The sequence below is a fragment of the Telmatherina bonti genome, assembly GCF_933228915.1.
Source record: "Telmatherina bonti genome assembly, chromosome: 22".
Classification (NCBI taxonomy): Eukaryota; Metazoa; Chordata; class Actinopteri; order Atheriniformes; family Telmatherinidae; genus Telmatherina; species Telmatherina bonti.
Window position 1 is genome coordinate 29333097 of NC_136631.1, and position 10832 is coordinate 29343928.

Genomic DNA, 10832 nt, shown 5'->3' on the forward strand with positions numbered 1-10832 from the left:
ATGAGAATATCCCGTTCCACCTCCTCATGATGAGAATCTCCCGTTCCACCACATCATGATGAGAATCTCCCGTTCCATCTTATCACGATGAGAATCTCCCGTTCCGACCACATCACCATGAGAATCTCCCGTTCCACCACATCATGAGAATCTCCCGTTCCACCTCATCATGATGAGAATCTCCCGTTCCACCTCATCATGATGAGAATCTCCCGTTCCACCTCATCACCATGAGAATCTCCCGTTCCACCTCATCACCATGAGAATCTCCTGTTCCACCTCATCACCATGAGAATCTCCCGTTCCGACCACATCACCATGAGAATATCCCGTTCCACCTCCTCATGATGAGAATCTCCCGTTCCACCTCATCATGATGAAAATCTCCCGTTCCACCTCATCACCATGAGAATCTCCCGTTCCACCTCATCACCATGAGAATCTCCCGTTCCACCTCATCACCATGAGAATCTCCCGTTCCACCTTATCATGATGAGAATCTCCCGTTCCACCTCATCATGATGAGAATCTCCCGTTCCACCACATCATGATGAGAATCTCCCGTTCCATCTTATCGCGATGAGAATCTCCCGTTCCACCACATCACCATGAGAATCTCCCGTTCCACCTCATCACCATGAGAATCTCCCGTTCCACCTCATCACCATGAGAATCTCCCGTTCCGACCACATCACCATGAGAATATCCCGTTCCACCTCCTCATGATGAGAATCTCCCGTTCCACCTCATCATGATGAGAATCTCCTGTTCCACCTTATCATGATGAGAATCTCCCGTTCCACCTCATCATGATGAAAATCTCCCGTTCCACCACATCATGATGAGAATCTCCCGTTCCACCTCATCACCATGAGAATCTCCCGTTCCACCTCATCACCATGAGAATCTCCCGTTCCGACCACATCACCATGAGAATCTCCCGTTCCACCTCATCACCATGAGAATATCCCGTTCCACCTCCTCATGATGAGAATCTCCCGTTCCACCTCATCATGATGAGAATCTCCCGTTTCACCTTATCATGATGAGAATCTCCCGTTCCACCTCATCATGATGAGAATCTCCCGTTCCACCACATCATGATGAGAATCTCCCGTTCCACCTCATCATGATGAGAATCTCCCGTTCCACCTCATCACCATGAGAATCTCCCGTTCCACCTCATCACCATGAGAATCTCCCGTTCCGACCACATCACCATGAGAATCTCCCGTTCCACCTCATCACCATGAGAATCTCCCGTTCCACCTCCTCATTATGAGAATCTCCCGTTCCACCACATCATGATGAGAATCTCCCATTCCACCACATCAGGATGAGAATCTCCCGTTCCACCACATCATGATGAGAATCTCCCGTTCCACCACATCATGATGAGAATCTCCCGTTCCACCACATCATGATGAGAATCTCCCGTTCCACCTCATCACCATGAGAATCTCCCGTTCCACCTCATCACCATGATAATCTCCCGTTCCACCTCATCACCATGAGAATCTCCCGTTCCACCTTATCATGATGAGAATCTCCCGTTCCACCTCATCATGATGAGAATCTCCCGTTCCACCACATCATGATGAGAATCTCCCGTTCCATCTTATCACGATGAGAATCTCCCGTTCCGACCACATCATGATGAGAATCTCCCATTCCACATCATCATGATGAGAATAAATAGTGAAATATTGAACAGTTGTATGTGGCCTTTTAGACATTTGGACAAAGTCAAATCAAGGTCACTTGTAAAGGTCTTAGTTAATTTCTGCTTCATTCTTTTGTCATAGAAAAAGCTAAATATCCAAAACATTATGTGGGTTGTAAATATAGCAGAAAAGAACATATTGTCAGTAACATTTTCTGGAGTTCCTTCTGCCTGGGGAAGGACAGCCTGATGTAATCCTCCAATCTGGATGATACAATAACGCTGCTTCTTTTCACTTGCTTGGTGATGGTGAAAACGACTCCTGATGCTGCATCTTTTGTGAATGACAAGTTGAACAAATTTTTTGACTTGTTGGGGTAGAAAGCCTCTCCGGCTGAGTTTCTCCTCTGTCAGCACCTCAATCACTGTGTGCTGGCTTGCAGGGAAAACATGTTCTTATAATGCATTGGTGCCATTTGGTCCTTAATGGCAGCTATAGTTTCATAATGGTTGACTGTCATCACACCCCCTACTGGCTCACCTGTCGTATGTATAAACAAACTTAAAATTCTTCATTTATGAGACTGTGTAGGGTTATTAGCGGAAGTCCTAATACACTAATAATAACACACATATAAGTGCAGTCATTGTTTTAGACATGGTAAATATTACACGATGTCCTTTTAAACAGACTACATGTCATGCAGTTGCAACACGGGCCTTTGACCCTCCGTTTGCAGACAAGGTGTGTATGGGTAAGAGTTAGAGGGAGGTGCGACTCATAACACTTTGTTTTGTGACCAAAACAGCAACAGGATGAATGTTGAGCTCCATTTTAACCTACAGTGTCCCAAAATAAACAAGATGATTGAGAAAATTTCATTGTCTTCTCACCTGATCGCGATCATTTTTTCTACCTGGAACTGTGTTTGGTCCTGAAGTTCACTGGGGTCGATCCGATTTGTCTTCTGGAGGGACAAAAAAGAAATTGAGGGTTTCTGAAGTTTTTTTTATGTCTGTTATCATTACTGGGATCATTGACAAGAGAAAAAATTTTAAAGGCTGGAAGTTAAAGGGATCGGTCAGGTGAATGTCATGTACTGTTTGATAGAATAAAAGAAGTTGTGGTTTTGGCAGGATGTTGCGGTAACTGAGGACGAGGGAGAGAAGGAAGAGGATTCTCAGACCAGTCTCACAGAGAAGAATGGACATAGAGTGGCTCAGAAAAGACTGGAGAGGATGACTGGGAGCTCCAAGTAAGACGAGAATCCAGTTAATCAGACTAACTAGTGATGATAAACTGAACAGTTATCCTACTGGATTTAGCTAAAGTTTTACCAGAATGTTCTGCTGTGTTGATGTGGTAGCGTTGTCAGAAAGAGGCAGCTCTGCGATTAAAAGAACCTTCCAACGCAGTTTTCTTCTTTATCTGCTTCATGTTCCATTCAAAAGTTTTCCTCAGACAGGTCCGACGTTTTATCCAGACAGGTCCAACGTTTTCCTCGGACGGGTCCGACATTTTCTTCGGACGGGTCTGACAGTTTCCTTGGACAGGTCTGACAGTTTCCTCGGACAGGTCCGACATTTTCTTCGGACAGGTCCGACGTTTTATCCAGACAGGTCCAATGTTTTCCTCGGACACGTCCGACGTTTTCCTCGGACAGGTCCGATGTTTTATCCAGACAGGTCCGACGTTTTCCTCGGACAGGTCCGACAGTTTCCTCGGACAGGTCCAACGTTTTCTTTGGACAGGTCCGACATTTTCCTCGGACAGGTCCGACGTTTTATCCAGACAGGTCCAATGTTTTCCTCGGACAGGTCCGATGTTTTATCCAGACAGGTCCGACGTTTTCCTCGGACAGGTCCGACGTTTTCCTCGGACAGGTCCGATGTTTTATCCAGACAGGTCCGACGTTTTCCTCGGACAGGTCCGACAGTTTTCCTCGGACAGGTCCGACAGTTTCCTCGGACAGGTCCATTGTTTTAATTCTGTTTGTTGTCCTTCATGTTCTTCCATCGATCACACTGTCCTGTTTTTGTTTCCAGTGCAGAAGCAGTGATCAAATCTCCCAGTTCAGACTTGGAAACCAGCAACTCTGCAGAGACACTGCTGGATCTGGTATGACCTGCTGAACACCAAATACGTGTTCCTGCTGAATGTCATCCCATGTCAACACAACCAACCTCTTACAAGCCACTTTTTTGAGACGAGTTTCTGAAACTGTTAGTGGGACAAAGGTCCAGGTTGGTGACTTCAGCTGGGCCTGCATTTCTCAGCTTTGCTTCTTTTTTCCCTCAGGAGATCCAGGTTCTGCAGACTGAGAAACTCAGTGCAGAGAAGATGGATCAGAACCACATCACAGAGCTGTCAAACATGTCAGGTGGGGCTACTGAAGATAATGTTTGCTTAAAGCAGGGATCTTCAGATCTGGTCCTTGAGGGCAGATGTCCTGCAGGTATTGATTGTTTTCTGACTGGAGCACACCTGATTCAAATAAAACTTATCTCCAACAGCTTGTTGTCAAAATCTGCACAAGTCTGTTATTGACCCATCTTTCAAAATCATGTGTGTTGGAGCAGCAACATATTGAGTACCTGCAGTTTAGCAGTCTTGCGGACCGGATTTAGAGACCCCAGTTTAAAGTTTGAAACTCCAGCAGAGAACTTCCTCCACCATCACCAACTAATCATATCATGTTACTGGTTTCTGAATGAGCTATAATGTTCTGACCTAGTCACCTGCAGGTGGCGCTGTAACCTGTCCGTGTTGTTGTGACTGCAGGTGAGCTCAAGGACAGTTTGCTGAAGAAAAAACTGCAGCTGAGGAGGGACAGGCTTCAGACAGAGAGTGGGGCCTCTGAGGCTCCCCCTGCAGGAGATGCTGAGTGTATACCCCAGATGTCTTCCATCAGGGAGTCAGGACCACCCCCTCCCAGACAGACGGACCCAGGTGTTCAGCTGCAGCCTCCCAGTTGGACTGTCCCTCAATTTGTGGTCCCTCATCCTCACCCTTCCCTCCAGATGTCCCTTGATGCTCCAGTACCAAGGACCAAACCTAAGACAGTTCCTAACATCTTGTCTCGCAGTAAGAATTCAACACGACGGTCCTCCGTGAGCATCGACGCAACAGAGGGTAAGACTACAATTAACCTGGTCATTAACCTGCTTAACTAACCACTAATTGACTGTCTCTTGACTAAATGAGTCACTGATGAGTGAAAAACACATTAAATGAAGGAAAAATGCTGTCCGCAGTTATAAAACACGCCTAAACAGACCAAACTGTAAATATAAACATCGCTCCAGTATTTCTAAACTGTTAGTTTTGTCTTTTGCTTTTTAAAGAACAAAAGCAGTGATTACATCATTACAGTCTTTCCATAAAAAAATAAATAAAACCATTTGTCCAACATTTGTTGTTTTTCTTTTTTCATAATAATGATGTTTTTATAACCGGGAACAGCCAACATGGTGGCAGAAAACCCCCATCTCATTTCTTACAGATTTTACATATTTCTGAAAAACTCCCCTTTCCTGTTTTTGAAGGTGAAACAAATGTTTTCCACACTAACTACGTTTACATGGATGAATTCTTCGGACTGACTTCAGTCAGATGCGATTCCAGATGACGTTTCCATGGAAGCTGGATAAAAACTCCTCCCTCACCCACCCCTCCCATCTCAGGTCTACCAGAGTCCTGGGAGCTTGAGGGTTCTAAGTAGTGTCTTAGCTGTTCCTAGGACTGATCTCTTCTGGACGGAGATGTGTGATGTTTCACCAGGTATCTGTTGGAGCCACTTCTCCAGTGTGGGGGACACGGCCCTCAGTGCTCCGATCACGATGGCTACTACTGTTGCTTTCACCCTCCAGACCTTCTCCAGTTCTTCCTTGAGGCCTTGGTACTTCTCCAGTGTCTCATGCTCCTTTTTCCTGATATTTCCATCATTGGGGATGGACACATCAATCACTACGGCTTTCCTCTGCTGCTTATCCACCACCATTTTATCTGTCATTTTATCTGTCTGGATCTGGAAGTCCCAGGGGATCTTAGCCCTCTCATTCTCCACCACCTTAGGGGGAGATTCCCATTGGGACTTGGGGGTCTCCAGGCCATATTCTGCACAGATGTTCCTGTACACTATGCCAGCTACTTGGTTATGGCGCTCCATGTATTCTTTACCTGCCAGTATCTTGCCCCCCGCTGTGAGGTGCTGGATTGTTTCAGGGGCTCCTTTACATAGTCTGCACCTGGGATCCTGCTTGATATGGTAGATCTGGGCCTCGATGGCTCTGGTGCTCAGGGCCTGCTCCTGTGCTGCCATGATTAGTGCCTCTGTGCCGTCCTTCAGTCCAGCCCTCTGCAGTCATTGATAGGACTTGTTTATATCGGCCACTTTGGTGATCTGCCGGTGGTCCATCCCATGCAGAGGCTTTTCCTCCCATGATGGTTCTTCCATCTCGCGTTCCTACAGACTCCATTGTCTGAGACATTCACTAAGTGCTTCATAACTCGGTGCCCTCTTCCTGATGTATTCGTGGAGCTTGGATGTTTCATCTTGGATAGTGGCCTTGATGCTCACTAGTCCTCAGCCCCCTTCTTTGCGCTTAGTGTATAGTCGCTGGACACTGGACTTGGGATGGAACCCTCCATGCATGGTGAGCAGCTTCCGTGTTTTGACATCCGTGGTCTGAGCTTCCTCCTTTGGCCAGCTTATTATCCCAGCAGGGTATCTGATCACTGGCAGGGCATAGCTATTAATTGTCCAGATCTTCTTCTTGCCATTGAGCTGACTTCTCAGTACTTGCTTCACTCGTTGCAGGTATGTAGCTGTGGCAGCTTTCCTTGTGGCTTCTTCATGGTTGCCATTTGCCTGTGGTATGCCCAGGTACTTGTAGCTGTCCTCCACATCTGTTATCCTGCCCTCTGGGAGTGCAATGCCCTCCGTATGGATTACCTTACCTCTCTTTGTTATCATCCGCCCACATTTCTCCAGTCCGAATGACATTCCGATGTCCCTGCTGTAGATCCTGGTGGTGTGGATCAGTGAGTCGATGTCCCGCTCACCCTTAGCGTACAGCTTGATGTCATCCATGTACAAGAGGTGGCTGATGGTGGCCCCATTCCTGAGTCGGTATCCATAATCAGTCTTGTTGATTACCTGGCTGAGGGGGTTCAGACCTATACAAAACAGCAGCGGGGACAGGACATCTCCTTGATATATGCCACATTTGATGGAGCCTTGTGCAATTGGCTTGAAGCTGGCCTCCAGGGTGGTCTGCCACAGCCTCATTGAGTTTGCAACGAAGGTCCTTATGTTGCCGTTGATGTTGTACAGCTTCAGACATTCCAGGATCCATGTGTGTGGCATTGAGTCGTAGGCTTTCTGGTTAATAATCCAGGTGGTGCACAGGTTTGTCTGTCTGGTTTTGCAGTCTCGGGCGACTGTTCTGTCAACCAGCAGCTGGTGTTTGGCTCCTCTGGTTCCTTTGCCATGTATTGATCCATGTGCCCACTTACCTTAGCCGCTATGATGCCTGACAGGAGCTTCCATGTCGTGGAGAGGCAGGTTATTGGCCAGTCGTTGTGGGGGATCTTTGAGTGTCAAAACTGTTCGTCCCTTGGTCAGACATTCTGGGTGAGTCCCATCCCTCAGGAGTCGGTTCATTTGTGCTGCCAGCCGTTCATGGAGTGAAGTCAGTCAGGGCCAGGCACTGACCAGTTCTTCATACCTGAGAGTCTATGCTGGATATCTGCCACCGTGATGGTAACTGAACCTTGTTCAGGAAGGAAGCTGTGGTCTGCTCTGAGGTCTTTTAACCACTGTGCTTCACTGTTATGTGATGCCTCCTTCTCCATATGCCTTTCCAGTATCTTTCCATCTCCAGCCTTGGTGGGTCAGCTTGTGTAGTATTACCCTGTCACTAGGAGTACACTTAAGCTGGGTTAGTTGAGAACAGCCAGTTTATTCTTCTGGCCTCAACTTCACTTGTGTAGCTCTTCAGTCGCATAGCCAGTGCTTGGAAACAATGTTTTCATTTTAAATAAAACATTGAAGTTTCTTATAACTGTGATGGTATCTGCCTCTGTTCATCCCACTAACTCTGTAACCAGCATCACTGCTACACAAATGTTTCTGGATAGATGTTTTTCCCAGTAGAAACCCTTCCTGCTTTCATCAGCTGATATTTTCTCCCATCTCTCCAGAGATCACAGGCTGTGTCTGAATGTGCACCCTGTTTCCTACATAGTGCCATCTGTAGTGCTCACACCACTTTCTCTGGGTGTCTGAATATCCAGAGAGAAAAAAGTAGTGCACTCAAAATTACCCACAATGCATCTTGAAAGTAGTGAGCATCAATTTTCACTAGATTGGTCAGTATGGACCACAATGCATTGCGGGCAGAAGCTCAGTGATACGAATGTCAAAACAGGTTTTAAAAAAAACTACATTTCAAAAATTTTATATCTTTATTTGTTGAATAAACAAGAAAGAATGATATAATTTAAGAAAATATTTTTTTTCACACGAGTTTGGATTGGACTTGGAATGAGGAGTGGTGGTTGCCACGGTGACAGTCGGAAGTCACGTGATCTGTCACGAGAAAATAATCAGCTTTGTGTCCGAATCGCTAACAGAATGAGTAGTGTAGCACTGTGTAGTAAATGAGGGGTGAGGGTGGACTTTCAGCCATTGTTTCCCTTCTCCTCCTCCTTCCTCCACTAAGTCACGCTGTCTAATCAAACCTGTCTGGACCTCGCGTAAAAGTTCTGCTTGGGTGGGTTTCTAATCTTTAATGGAAATTAATAGCTATTTAAAACGGAACTTGTTATGAATGTTGGATACAATCAGAAATGTCCCGGAAGAACCAACTATTTCAGAACCAACTAAAAGCTCGCTTTGGCCTTTCTGTTCTCCGTGTTCTGTGGTTCTAGATGGATCTCCATCTTATCAGACTCTGGATGCAGCTGAGGTTCTATCTCTCGTCAAGAAGCTTTCACCAGTGCCACCAGTGTTGACCCTGAGTCCAGTGATGGTTCTGCAGCCTGCTCCAGTACCAGGTACCCACTGATCAGACCCGCACTGTCTTCGGCTTCGTGTTGCAGCTCTGACAGCAGACCATTTCCTGTGTGCAGGTTTGAGCCGGACAATCAACCAAGAAGTCCAGCTGACCTCGCAGCCTGGCCCTCCTGCTGGTAAGATGTCCGACCTCTCTTCACCTTTTAGATGTTTCTGTGCCATAATGTGAACGGATGAAATGAAGGAACTTGATGGAGGTTTGTTAATCTGAATCCGGTGTTTTTTGGAAGGAAAACATGAAGGTTAGGGGTTCCTGAGGACCCGGAACATGACGGGTAACCCAAGGCCCTCGGTCCAGTGCAGCTCTGTTGCACCAACACCTGACTCTGTTCAGGTGTTCCACTCAGTAAACTATTTACGCCAAATGACCCAGGTGTAACCCCTTCCTCCAGATGTTTACTGATGGTCGGCTTTAGAAGTCGTGGGGTCAGATATTTGGTCCTTGTTGATAAAATCTTCTGTCATTCAACCGATTTTTCTGTTTGGATTTTCAGACAAACCGCTTCACCTCATTCAGACAGAAACGGCACATCAACCTCAGAAACTGGATCCTCCTCCAGTCTTTCCTCCCGCATCAGGCCAGAGCAGAGACCAGGACCTGCTTCCATCTCAGACCCTGAAACCTGTAACGTCACCGAGTCCAGGACTGACCTCCAGTGGTTTGACAGGACCAGGTTCAGCTTCGGGACCGGGTCCACCTGCAAGTCCAGGTCTGGCATTACCAGCAGACACTGGACAAGAAACTAACAGCAAGAACTTGTTGTCCCTCCTAGACGAAATCGTCTTTCTAAACCAGCGAACTGTTTCCATGGCAACAACCGCAGGTGTAGTGTCACCTGTGAAACTGGGTGGAGCCGAAGATCAAAGGCATCCTCCCAAACAGCAGCAGATGGACTCCGGGGTCACCACCATTAACGGACACACAGAGACAGAAGCAACTACTGACCCGAAAGATGCCGTCCCGGCCCCGCCCCCTCTGTTGCACATGAAAGGAGGCGGCGCTAAAGTGGCGAGTCTCAGCGTCAGTGACCAGGCTGCAGTGGGAGGGGGAGGGAGTGTGAATGTGGCCTGGAGGCCAATGCCAAGGTTGGTTCCTCTGGGTCTGAGAGGAAACTCCCCCACCTGACCAGACGTCGTGGTTGTCGGAACATGGAGAACGTTTCAAAGCCGGATGATCACATGACTATCAGAGATTGTGTCAGTTATTTATTTTCTTTTTTTATTTGTTTGTTTTTAAGTAATGTCACTGAGTTTCTGCTGAAAGATATTGATGTGACGTCTGAGGTTGTTACCATGGTGAAGGCAGCTATCCTGCTGCTGTGGGAACGACCTACGGAGAAATGAATGTTTCCAGCTGAGCTTCCTGATCAGTTAAACAGTTCAGCAGAATTCCAACTGAAGCATTATATTCTCATCCGTTTGTTGATCAGTTCATTTCTCACTTCCAACTCCGGCTATTCCGCTGGAGCAGGAGCTCAGACGTCGCTTGCTGATGAGTCAAACTTTATTATCCTGTTTTCTTTCAGCTGCTCTTTGGAAAACTTCAGACAAAACCAGCCGACTGAAGCCGAAGCTTCCTTTCAGAAATGTTCAGCAAATATTTTCTTTGAAAGAAAGACGTTCCACAGTTTGGAAAAAAATTCAAGGAATTCACTGAAAAGCAGAACCGAGGTGTTTTCCTGTAACTCGGAACACTGCTTCATCCTCATATTTGATTCCTGTCTGCCTGATATGCAGGATGGAATATTCCAGGAAGCTCAGCTGGATCCAGCCAGCAGTTCAGGTTCCTGTTTGGAATTTCTCACCTGAAACTGACGCTCATATTTGAATATTAAAGTTTTCTATGAATATCTGAGTCCGGCTTTGTTCTGATCCCAGAATTCAGTTCCATCAGCAGAACCGAGTCTGAAAAAACAAAAACCAGTTCCTTAAATGAAATGTTGGAACCAGTTTTTGTTTCTGAACTCTGGACCCTTCATGTTTCAGACCACTTCCAGGATCTTCTCTGTGGTTCTGGCTACTTCCTTTCTGCTGCCGGAGGTTCTGGAATCTCACTGCAGAGTACTTTCTGTTTCATCCATTTGGTTCTT

At 46.6% G+C, this 10832-nt stretch overlaps 1 protein-coding gene across 1 annotated transcript in view; it reads left to right on the forward strand.

Annotated features, from left to right (window-relative positions):
• mgaa (MAX dimerization protein MGA a) overlaps positions 1–10509 on the forward strand; it is a 50482-nt gene extending 39973 nt beyond the window's left edge. The window contains exons 21-27 of the mRNA XM_079261669.1: positions 2801–2919; positions 3710–3782; positions 3963–4044; positions 4446–4796; positions 8598–8723; positions 8799–8858; positions 9237–10509. Coding sequence (XP_079117795.1) covers positions 2801–2919; positions 3710–3782; positions 3963–4044; positions 4446–4796; positions 8598–8723; positions 8799–8858; positions 9237–9868 — 1443 coding nt within the window. The 3' untranslated portion in view covers positions 9869–10509. The remainder of the gene's footprint in view (positions 1–2800; positions 2920–3709; positions 3783–3962; positions 4045–4445; positions 4797–8597; positions 8724–8798; positions 8859–9236) is intronic.
• The last annotated feature ends 323 nt before the right edge of the window (positions 10510–10832 follow it).